Source organism: Parasteatoda tepidariorum, chromosome 1 (genome assembly GCF_043381705.1).
Source record: "Parasteatoda tepidariorum isolate YZ-2023 chromosome 1, CAS_Ptep_4.0, whole genome shotgun sequence".
NCBI lineage: Eukaryota > Metazoa > Arthropoda > Arachnida > Araneae > Theridiidae > Parasteatoda > Parasteatoda tepidariorum.
The window spans coordinates 109,526,204-109,539,473 of NC_092204.1; the positions used below are offsets into that span (position 1 = coordinate 109,526,204).

At 27.0% G+C, this 13,270-nt stretch overlaps 1 protein-coding gene across 1 annotated transcript in view; it reads right to left on the reverse strand.

The window, feature by feature from the left end:
• Window positions 1–13,038, reverse strand: part of LOC107449100 (cGMP-specific 3',5'-cyclic phosphodiesterase) — a gene marked incomplete in the record, with an annotated part of 371,784 nt that extends 358,746 nt beyond the window's left edge. The window contains 1 exon segment of the mRNA XM_071185055.1: window positions 12,814–13,038. Within this exon segment, the coding sequence (XP_071041156.1) occupies window positions 12,814–12,898 (85 nt within the window).
• Between the last annotated feature and the right edge of the window lie 232 nt (window positions 13,039–13,270).

Below are 13,270 nucleotides of genomic sequence, written 5' to 3' on the forward strand. Positions count from 1 at the left end.
GTAACTTTTGTAAGTTTTGTTTTAAAGTGATTCCGATTAGACATATGATATGCTCACTACGTGGTCTTGCGAGCCGAAGCCTATCAATTAAAACGCATTAGCGTTTTATATAATATAGATCAGCCATATGATGCTCACTACGTGCTCTTGCTCTCCGAAGCCTACCAATTAAAAATGAAAACTGTTGCCAACTCGAGAAAAGAAATATCATCGGTTTTATTGATGCATACGTACGTATTAGCGTTTTATATAATATAGATAGATGCTTTTAAATTTTTACGCTAGTAAAGCTACCTCAAATGAAAATGTTACTTCATGTGAAATGTGTTATGAACATATAGGATAAGATTTTTTGCATTAAACATATGTTATGTAATGTAAAGCAATAAACGAATTAATGAAATATGAAACATTGTTTGTGAAATGTAATCCTGCCTATATATTGATTAAGAATTAAGATTCTCTATCGAATGAGTTGAAATTAATCTTGTCTGTTACCTGCACATATTTCTACCGAATACTCGTTAGTTTAGCTAAATCGAACAAAAAGCGAATAAATTCTACCATGCAAATATACATATATTATACTATAACTAATATTTATTGGTTTGACATTTTACAAGATGCGAGCTAAAATATACCGTTAATGCTAAGCTCTAACATAAATTGCTTAGTAGTCTATTGCGAGATATAGTTAAGTAACTGACTGATACTTAAATCATAAAAGAAATTACCTTTTTTCATATAATCACAAGAAATAGTTAGATAAACTTTAATTCAAATTATTCTGGTTGAAATAGATAGAGGGAAATAAATTCTTAATTTAAACGAATAAATATATTATTTTTTACTGTCGTTTGATTAATGTTAAAAGTCAATGTGTTAGAATTAAAGATTCCTGAGTACTTTTCTACATTAATAAAGTTAAATTTATATTATTGCTCTATGTAATAAGTTCTTTTTCTCAAATATTATTCAACATTTTCTAAGCAGTATTTGACTTCCTTTAAAAAAAAAAGCTTAAAAACATTAAAAAATTTAATTTTTAAATTTTTGATGAAACTATAAATATCTTGTTTACTTCAAATAAAAATGCTCACAATTTAATTGATCTTCAGAAATAGTTTTAAATATACATTATATCTTCTAAAGAGTTTAAAATAATTTAATATTTTCTAACAAAAATTAATTATTTTCATATTTTATCATTTTTTAAACTATTATAATAACATTTTAAAATGTTTTTGAGACTTCTAGAAAGCAATCAAAGTAAAATTACTACCAAAACTATAACGATTTTCATAAAGTTCATCTTTTAGATGATTGAAATACATCTTATTAAGTTTTGAAAAAAAAAATTAAAAAAAAATAGAAGAACTAAAACCTTCTAAGTTTAATATGATTTGAAATTAAATTACGAGATTAAAACGAAAAAAAAAATTATACCTCTCGTTTTATTTGAGACAAAAATCATTTTTTCTCCATTTTCTGATATATTAATAACATTGTTTATAATTGATAAAAATAACTTTAAAATATTTTAGATTTCTTGTATCCGAGAGCCACTAAATTTTCTAAGCAACTACCTTGAAATTTTGAATACAGAGAATTCCTGTATCTATTAACGGAACAAACCTTTTTGTTAGAAATTAACCCCTTAACGATATTATTACTTTCAAGAAAACATCCATAAAAGTGAATATTTTTTTTCAAGAAAAATATATTCAAAAAAATTTATGTACAATTTATGAATTCATTTTGATTTTTTGGAATTTTTTTAGCTCGAAATTTAAAACCCATATGTATTCTATATGGCCATTTAACTCTGATTCCATAATGTACACAATATTCAAACAACTTTTTATCCCAAAGCACGAACCTCGCGTATTCACAAAGAGCATGAGCAGTTCATCTAAGAGTACCAAATACATATCACAAATACGTATTTTTGTATTGTGCTGTCATCTAATTTAAAATAAACTATCGCCAGTTACATTAAAAATAGTCTGGTGCAGACATCTAGTGTGCAAAATAAGAAAATAAAAAATTCCAGAAAAAAAGAAGGATATATTCAAACTTTTTTGAAACATTACTTTCGAGTGATCTAGCCCGGAAATATCACGGGCATGAAAAATAGGAGACAAAAGCTCACCACGTGATTTTGACGGGAACTAGTGAGATAGAAGGCATTAACACATATTTACGTGATAATTTGAAGGAAAAAACCCGAAAGCTTCTTCTTCAAACACATTCCACGATTAGCCCTAAACAATAAGACTAGTTCTATATTTGCTTGAATCTGTTCTCGGTACAGCTTTGAAATTAGTCAGGCTTGCATTCCAAGATTAGGAAAAAGTTTCACCTACTGCTATATAAATGATATCTGTTAATTAAAATTTAATCAAGTAAATAAAAACACATTAAATGTCGAATATCTCGGTGCATAAGTTGACCCCTATTATTGATTTGATTACGAGATAATTTCTGGTATGTACACCACTGAAAAACCATACAACAAAATTTCTAAAATTAAGAAAAATTACAAAAAATTTTCTACGCACAAAAGTCAATAAAATTTTTCACAAGTCTACAAAAAATTTTTTAGTGAAAGTTTTTTTAAAAGTTATTTTAAGTAGAAAACTGTTACGGTGTTTACTAGTGAAAATAATAATTACCCAGCTGCATGGGAATTTAGTGTTACTGAAAAGCTTGTGAGAGTTTGGCGAAAATAAAAACGATTTAAAAATGATGCCGAAATATAATGCACATTAGGAAGGAAAAATTGTCAGTAGAATCTTCAAATCTGTAGCCTTATGAAATGTTTTAAAAGTTTCCACGGTTTAACATTTTTTAAATGATCTTGAATAAATTATCTTAACTTTTCTTATTCTTAATTTTTTCTGAAAATAATTTATTTCTAAAAAACAAACCTTTACATGTAAAAAAAATATGACGAGAGTAAGTACAAATTTAATTGTAAATAACATATTAAAAGTAGTTTTTGAAAGAGGTAAATAGTTATTCACATTTATGTCATTGTTTATAATGCGTCGATATTTCAAGATCAACAAATGGCTGACTTTGTTACCCGTTTATAAGTTATCTCCGTGGTTTTCGTACGACTTAGGCGGTATAAAAAAAGTTTACTTATACGCCCGGACAACGAACAAAAAAACAACGAATTTGTGCTTTATTTGTGCTCGTCTTAAGACATATAACGAACAAACATTTAAGTATACGAATTTAAAAACTCGCCTTGAATTATTTAAAAACAATTTCAACGAAACGTTATTTTTTACTTTATTCTTATAGGACTTATCTTACCCGTTTTAGAGAATTTGTAGTGTTTTTATCAACAAAAAAAACAATTCATGTTTTTTTAATCTTGCAAATAAGCGCAAATGTTAACCGTATCTTTTTAACATATATCTACACGAAGTCTGCTTTGTCTTTTAAGAATGTTATATTTTTGGAGCTTTAAATAATCCCTAATTGGTGCGTTAATCATTAATAAACATACAACATTTGCGTATCACCCTATACTAATTTTCGGCAGAATTCCAAGATTAGACCTTTCAATCTTTGAAGCTGTTATGCACTCTCTAGCTACAAATTAATTAGTTGTATCGAAACTCCTGACAACGCGGAAATTTAAAATTAAGTTCTAACAGCATTTAGGCATCTGATTATGTCAGAGGATGGTTTCAAGTTCCGCTTCCTGTCCTTCCGGCTTATAAAATTCTTTTCCCTAAAAGAAAATTATGGTACTGAGTTATAAACATAGTTTTGTGTTAGGCTAAAGGCTTGAAAAGATTTGTAGAGTTTAATGAGATTATTCTGCCACTAAAAGTTTTGTTACTATAATACATGTAATACTATAATGAAAGAACACTTGTACAACCGTGTTTTGGTATAAGTTTTAGTTATTGTTTGTTTATTTGTTTTAGTTATTGGATTTCGGACCGATCAAATATTGCATGAACATGTTTTTGGCAATTTTGGACCCACTCTCCCTCCTTATCAGTAAATATAAGCAAATTGCGAAACCAGTCTTATCCAACACCGCCAAGATCTCCCCAACACTTGCTTCTTTCTTTAAAATTGAATTTTACAATAATAAGCAATATTTAGAAAAAAGTTCGAACACAAAGAAATTAACTTTATGCAAAAGAAAATTTTCGTTTTAATTTGTTTGAAAAAATTTTGAATAGAATTTTCGATAATAATCATTTTTCTATCTTTCTAAATTGAAAACTCTGAAACTCAAAAAGTCCTTGAAAAGAATTTTGAACAGATTTTTTATTTCCCAAATTTAACATTCATTTTATGTTTTTAAGCATAAGTTTATTATTTAGTTTAAAAGGAAAGAACATAAGCATTTCTCATAATCTTCTCCCCTCCCCCCTTGTAGGCGTAAATAAGAAAATAACAAACCCCATCTATCCATCATCCCAATAAAAGGATGCACGGACAAGGAAGAAACTATTCATGGTTGGCTATCTCTCACAGTCAATTCAAAATTTGAAGTTAAGAGAAAAGAGAATTCAGCTAAACCGAAAATAAGCCATAAATTTACAAATGCTTTTTCTCTAAGCTTTATATTTTAAATTACATATACCGGTGAAAGAGAACTTGTTATGAACATTGTCTTCCCGGTGCCCGCTAAATTGCTTGCGTAGCGAACAGTCCATTGGGGCAGATTTTTGTTTTCCAGATTCGGTTTTTTTTCAACGATTGGCTTCCGCGTGTGACGCACCAGAAATTTTCTATCTCACAATCAAAAATATGAGGTCGACTGTACGGTTTGCTAATCTTAACGTTATTTTTATGTAACTAGATTGAGTATGCTACAACGTTATTTACCAAAAGCATTTAAAGCGTAAAAATTAATTGACTGTAGATATTAATGGAGCAAGAGCCATATTGATTACAACACAGGGAGAAAAAGAATTCTGGTTAAATTACCGTGCTGTATTGTATGGTATTGACACTTATGGCAAAACAAAATTATAATTCTGGTTTATAAAACCAACGAATACTGTATTTAGATAATTTATTTGGTAATTTTTCTGTTCATATGGTAACGGTTCATCGGAAATTCTGGTTTTCGAAATTAAAATTTTTATTACCACACATTTAGTAAAAAACGCAAAACTGAAAAATAAATTTTACCATATTAAAGATTTCTATGTCATATTCTAAGGTAAAATGTTAAAATTACTATACAGTACAGCATTTATCAAATTTTATCAAATATTTTAAAACCAAATTTTATTTTTAATTTTACATCGTTATCAAAATCATTATTAAGGCGTCTCAGAAAAAAAGTTAAAGCATTTTGGTGTTCCCATAGAGCCAGAAATATTGTAAATTTTGCTACTTTTTACTGGTAGTTTTTAACATGTTTTTTTCTTAGTTCTTCAAACGTTAATGAGATGACACAATATACATTGATCTAATGCGTACTCAATACTATACATCTTTAATAAGCTATATCTCGCACAGGTAAAATAAAATTTCGAAAAAAATTTAGATTGCTGTAGTAAACTAAATTCTTTTGTTTTTGTGGTAATCTAAAATTTCAGAGCAGGGAAAACCGTGTTAAGCAGTGAATCACAAACAATCAAAATAGATTTATTTACTGTTAAAATTACAGGTTTCAAAGTTTGATTGCAACTATATTACAATAATGGCACTTTTTTCAAAATTTTGAATGCTAATAATAAATTTTTTTTAAATTTCTCACGAAATGCTTAGAGTATTATTTTGTAACTTCAGAGCTGTTCAGTTCAATCGATTTTTCATATTTAGCAATAATGTTTAAAATTTTCAGAGGTTTGAGAGAACAACAATGAATTACGAAAGAAAACAACTATTTTTGAACACTATGCCAGAAAGTCAATCAATAAGCTTATAACTTGTATCAATTATTTTGGTCGTTGTTTACAATAACAGCTTAAAATTTCATAAACCTAGCTTAAATGTTTAAGGAGATAGACATTTTTATAAAAAATTAATTTCCTCGCCTTACGTTTTTTTTCTATAACTTTAAAACTATTTAATGCAATTAAACAAAATTTTTAGAGCAATTTAAAATTATTTTCAAAATTAATAATTTCAAATTTAAAAACAGTCGTTAAAAACTGCTTAAGATAGGAGTATTTAAAGTGGTTCTTTTATACTGCGCATGCGTAGACAATTTTTTTTAAAATTTCGTAATTTTATAGTGAATAGTTTATGGCAAATAGCAAAACAATTCTGATTTAAATATTTAGAAATTTAAAAAAATTCAAGCAATTTTCAAAGAAGCTTTTCAACGCTTTTAAAAGAAAGCTCAAAATTATAAGTGGATTTTCACAAGTTTCATTTTGTATTGCGAAACGAGATATAATATATGTTATCGTCTTTTTCTTTAAAAAGGTACATAAACTACTTTAAAAATTGCTTAATACTTTTCAAATTTTGAAGCTTTACAAATTAGACTTTTTTCATTTGTTGCCAAATACGATTCTCTACAAATTATGGACAAAAATTTAATTTATTCCGTACATGCGCAGTATAAAAGAACGACTTTAAATACTCATAGATTGCGCAGTTTTTAACGAATTGGTTTGAAATTTTAAAACTATAAGTTCGTAATATATTTTAAATTTCTCCAAAAATTCTGTTTAATTTTATTGAATAATTAAATTTTATTGAATAAAATTAAAATTAAAACTTGCTTAAATAAATATTGTATCATTACGAAAGACTAAAATAAGACATTTCCTGAGAAAGCTTTTTTTATTCAAATTTGTTTTTAAAACTTTCATCTACAAAGTTCTTCATTTATTTGAACTCGTACATAAAATTAATTTTTATCTTATCCTGAAAACGTCAAGTTGATTTCAATATCCGTCTCAAATAATATCTAACTCCTAATTAAATATTATAATTTGAAACAGTGAAATCGAATTTTTTCTTCAAAAAATTATATAAAAAAACGCTCTAAGCGTTTCATACATCAAATCTATTTAAAGAATAAATCCAATTTAAACAAGAAAAATAAATGTCCCAAAATCCATTAAATAGGAAAGAAAATTTTGTTTCTACAAGCGCAGCTAATTATATTAGGAAAGAAAAGAAAATGCTATGAATTCAAGCGTAAACAACCTTTAATTATATAAAACTCTTTTATTACATTGATAATTAGACCAGGCAAACTAACAACAAAAGTAGTTTACGTAAATAACGATATACGAAGCGTTAAATTTCAGTTAAGAGTGATGTATCTACAAAAAAATATTTTTTAGAATTTCTTTTAATGTGAAAAATATTAAAAATTTGTAGAATATTTAATAATTTGTATGCGATTATTTTTTTTAATTTGCCAGGTGGTCAACTTATAAAAACAACTGAAATCAAAGTTCCTTAATTAAGGTGAAAACATACAAATATCAGTTGGTTTAAAATATTCCCAAAGAGTGCAAGACTCTTGTATCAGCTCAGCTATTTCAGTACTATAAACGAATACTCTTGTACTGAATCGTCTTTCATTTTCCCTTATTCCTATATTTTCTCTATTTGTTACTGTTTATGTAAAGATTTTGTTTCCTCTTATTATATAACGTAGTCCCCGCAGTGGACTGATCACCGAAGTCAAGCATCATTTGGCTGCCTTCAGTGTGTGGGTGGGTGACCCCTTGGATCAGCCTGCGTAGGGTCCGAGGGTGTGCGGTATTGGTCTTCGTTAAACTGCTCGACTTCGCGCAGGTCGTCAGACTACCGAAGCGGGAGCCATCCCCTCTGCAGAGGATCATAATTGTGATGGTATGCTTTCTGATAATCTTCAGGGATGCTTCCCAGGCCGCCGCCAATAGCCCATTGTGTAGCTCTAGCATGAAGTAAATGTACTATAACTATATAATATAATTTCTGTACCTTTTTTCTACGGTAAAGATCCACTACGATCGATAAACAAGATGAAAAAGTGAGCAGTAATTAAGCTTTTTTTAATTATATTTCTCAAGATGATCAATCGAAATTCATTGAAAATGTGTAGAAAGACAAGGAATTATTTTCCCTATTTTCTTCAAGAAGCGCGATCCTAATTTCTTGAGGAAGTAAAGTGTAGTAAGGTTTCTACTTTTCTCTAGATTCGTAATTTCATTTTTTTTAAAAAGTATAGGAAAACACGGATATCCAGTCCTTATTTTCTTTTACATTCGTGATTTAATTTATTTAAAAAGTGAACAGCAGTAGTTTCTCTTTCTTCTGAGAAGTTCCATAACAAGTGTATCTAAGTGACGTGAATTTTTACGTTCTTCAAAATGCTGTATTCATTTCGTTGAAAAAAATTATTCACTTTCTGTAATTAATCAGATCACGAGGCTTCTGTCTAGATATCAAATTTGGAAAAAAAATGTATGATGCTAGTAAAATTCGTTTTGTAAGGGCAAAAATTAAAATATCTAAAGTTTTAAATTAAAGAAATTTCGTTGAAATATAAATATTATTTTCAGAAAAATGTATGCTTTAAATTGCACACAAATTCTCATCGATGCATTTAATGTTCATCGTTTTGCATTGAAATATTCAAATGATCATAGCACTGAACAACAAACAAAATTTTAATTTAAGATCTATTAACAATGATTCGATTTTTGAAAAAGTTACTTAAAATGTTTAATTTTATTCGTGTTCTTGATTGTCAATGGTTTGCGATTTTCTCAATTTGTTTCTATTTTCTTATCCTTTTTACCTTTTTTGATTTACTTTATAAAGCGACGCAGTTAAGAACCTTGAGCGTGATTAGCAGATAAAAATTTACAAAAAAATAGGGTAAAAATAATATTCCCTCGAACTTTGAAAATATTTTTTAGTCAAATTTCTTTTTTATCTAACACTTCAAAGTAACCTGCATAAATTTCAAGAACATGGAGGCATCTAAGATACTTAAAAAGCAGTTTTTACATCAATTTAAAGATTGATGCATTTTATTATTAGTGACAAATTGAAAATGTGCAAATATGATACGATCAATAAAAATTTCTATGCCCATATTTCTTAATATTGTCACAGAATCTATTCCGTGTAATTTACTTTTTATATTAAAAGAGTGTTAAAAATGTCAATATGTCACCATGCTTTTATATTAGTGTTAAAATTGCACTGAATTACCACATTTTTCTCTTTAATTTATAATTTTATTTTTTCAGAGTATAAAATCATTGTATTGCTGCTGTTTTACTAAATTTGTTATCTGTAATTTAAGATTTTACGTTTATTCTTAGAGGAAACAATGTTACTTTATTTATTCTCTCTGATTTAATTTTTCTAAACTAGTGGGAACAATTATATCGTATCTTCTAAAATACAAACTAAACCTTACATTTGGGATGTTTTTTGTACTCTGCAAGCGATTATATTAACGAAAACAATTGTATTCCAGTGCATCTCCGAAAAAACAAGTGTATCTCCATTTATACTAAATAATTTTTTTTAATATGAGAGAAAATAGTAAAAACATATTTTTTCATTTGCTTTTTAGTATAATAAAACTTTTAATAACATTTTTTTTATTAATTCATTCAACAGTGAAGTAAGAGCTTTAATTTTTGCCTTTTTCTGACACTTATAGAATGTTCCATATTTATTATATATTCATATATAGTATTAAAATCAAAATTATCCAATTAGAATTGTAATTTTAAGCCCAACCCAGAAGACAAGAGAACTTCTCTTTCGAACATTAAGACCAACTTGCTGGCAGAGTTCAGTGCGCTGTGGAAAATGCTTAGCAAGCATAATGAAAAAGTCATCTTTGAACTAATCAGAACTTTTCTTAAGCGAGAAAAATCATAACTAAACTTAAACATCATAAAAGAAAAACAATCCTCTCCATAACATGAGGTAATGAATTCAATACATACAGTCATGAAAATCAAAAGAAACAAAACTCCAAATCCAATCTTGATTTGTTATATATATATATAAAATAACAGTTGCATAATGAGGGTACTTGCACACTCAAAATTAATACTATGCAAATTCTGTCGTTAAAATATTTTTAAACGTTCGAACTCCCTCTTTCAGAGGTTTTTCGAACCCTTGATCTCTGACTCTTGCTCGAACCTTGTTCATTGAAATTCATAGTCTGACACAACTTGACTTTGTGAGGGAGATAGAGCTACAGTATTTGGTTAGATGAAATAAAAAGCAGGGTTAGCTTAACGGCAAAGGGGGCAAAGATATTATACCACATGATCCCTCTACCACAGAGGATACTTTACATCAGTACTGTGATCACTGCGAGTGGGGATCAGAATTTAAAAAGGAATCACTATTAAATAAAGTAAGAGTAAAGATTCAGTTGCTAGTTGAGCCTCAAAAAGTATTTCTAATCATCGGCTTTTAATTTTGTTCTGTTTCCTTGCGCAACGAAACAGGCTTCAACGTTTTTAGTCCTTCCTTTTTCTACAATATTGCATTAAATTTTAAAAACGTTTTTTTAAGCCCGGGGATAATTTCCGACCACTATTTGTTTTTTTATTTTTTGACAGATGATTCTGGAAATACATGTATCTGTGAAAATTCTGCATTTTAACTAATATTAGATGAGGCTTGGAGTGGCCTAGGTGATACTTAACTCATTTCAATTAAATATAAATTACATTACGGATAAAATGCATTTGATTATGTAAATAAAAAGGGACCAGTAAATAAACAGTGCGAAAAGAATGTAGTTCAAAGCCAAAGTCGATAAAGGTCTTAATAAACAAAAAGGCACCTATCTAATACTGTTACATTATCTTTTCAACAGAAAAGCAAGAAGCGTTACCTTCATTAAGTTATGTTGATCAACAAAGTGAAGTAAATAAGTCCCATTGCCTTGAAATAAGAACTTTGTCAACCCTACAGTTATTTATATCGTTCTATTTCAATTTTCCTTCCTGTACATTATTAGATTAAAGATAAAATGAGACTTGTTAGAATATGATTCTTATGGTTTTGTTGACAGATTAAAGACAACAAAAAAAAACTGTTTGATTAATAAACACAAATTGAGAACTTAAAAATGAACTTTTAGTGGTATATTGATTTATTTGTTTCTAAGAAAAAGATTTTGGGGAATACAAGCTCTGTAAAAATATGTTTCGGAATCCACTTTTAGTTTTTCGTTTTCTACTTTTTAGTAAATTTATAACATGTAGGAAGATATATTATGAGTTATAAATTGTTATTAAGCGCTAATATGTAAGTTGTTTTAAACCTTATGTTAAGGTTTAAAAGTATTATTAAAAGTATTATTAAAAGTATTAAAAGTATTATTTTTAAAAAAATAATACTTTGATTATTACTTGGAGGAAACGAAACTAATTTTTGAGTAAAATTGGAATGTTTAATAAAATATGCTTCAAGTTAAAGGTAGTTATGCGCGTATTAAGTTTTAAAATTTTTATACAACTTAATTGATTTGATTTTAAGGATATGATTATGCAAATATACATAGTTTTGTATTTAATGTTTTGAATAAAAATATAATTTACCTAGATATGTTTTAAAATATAACTAGTTACTTAGTGCTAGTTATTAAGTTCCGCTAAATTTAAACATTTTTATAATGCACACTTAAATTTTTTAAAGGTAACGATTTTATGAGCATTATATTCAAAAGTCAATTAAGGGTTTTTACTTTCAGTTTAACGTTTAAGTTAAACATTAAAACATACAATTAAAACATTATTACATTGAAAATGCAGAGATTTTTTAAATTTTTTGAGTTTTTATTTTTTTTTGAACTCATCCTTTCGGAAAAAAATTTTAAACACATCATTCCAAAATATCACAAGTAAACTTTCGTTTTATTTAAAGAAAAAGAAAATATGAAAGAGTTCAAAATATTTAGTCTATGATAGCCAAACTGCTAAGCGCTGTTTGTTGTTGTAATTCAATATCAAAATTTAAAAAAAAATTCTTTATACGAGGAAGATTAGTGACGTTAGATAATATCCATTCTATTTCATTTTTTGATTCCATCCCGTTGATCTGGGTATTTTTTTATATAACAACGTCGTTAAAAAATATTTCAATTTTTTCTACAACATTGAATTATAGAGGTAAAATATTATATAAAACTTATAAATGATTATGGTTCTTGATTTTCTTTTCTTTTCAACATCAAACAATAATGTTTTTTAATTCGAAATTAGTAATTACACAAAAAAAATTTTTATTTTCAAATCAATAAAAATAAAAGATATTCAATTAGAAATAAGTAACGGTACAATAAATATTTACTTTTATTTTAATAAATAAAAATATATTTTGATTAGAAATTAATACATTTTTACAATGTATTTTATTACAATTTTAGCATAAAAATAATAATTTTTAACTTGATATTGAGAAACAGTATTACAAATCTTGATTTCAAAAAATAAAATATGTAATTTTAAGTAGAAGTTAGTAAGCTAGTAAATTTTTTGTTTAGGTTTTAATGTATAAAAATATGTTTTAATTAGAAACAAGTGATAGTTATTTTTATATATAAAAAGATATATTTTCAACTAGAAATTAGTAAAAACACTATAAATCTTACATTAACATTTCATTATGTATGTAAAAAAATAATTTTTAATCAGATAAAATAAGTAATAGTATAATAAATTTTTATTTTCACTTTAATGTATAAAAAAGTTATGCATAAAAAGTAATGTTTAAAAAGTTACTATTGTTAAAAATGCTCCAAATTATATATACTAAAAATCATATTCACTGTTAATTTTTATGAACATATTAAAACAAAATATATTGCATGAAAAAATTCATTACTTTCACAGCTATCCATTTTGAAAAAAATATTTCCTTCTATGTTATTTTTTTCCAGTATACATTCTTGCTGAAGTAATACACACATCAAGAAACATAGTATCCATGCGATGTGAATATTTTTTACCCGCTCTATGTGCGCAATTCCCTGATGTTTGATGTAAAGGCGTATGATTTACGGAATAATTAAGATTAAATGCTGTTTTCATACTTAAGTCGTCTAACATTGAGCTTCCTGAACGTTATATAGATAAAGAGTAATGATGATTTGGGGAAATATATGTCAACGAGTTGGGGCTCTTTTTTATTTTCTTCCTGCAAGAACCTTGAAAGTTTTCTCTTGATTTACGCTGGCTTGTATGGAATGTTTGCGATATATTTATCTTTGTTTGTGTTCAGCTTTAGTCCATCCTACGAGATAAAATTTGAATTATGTACAGAAGTAAAAAAGTAACTGAAA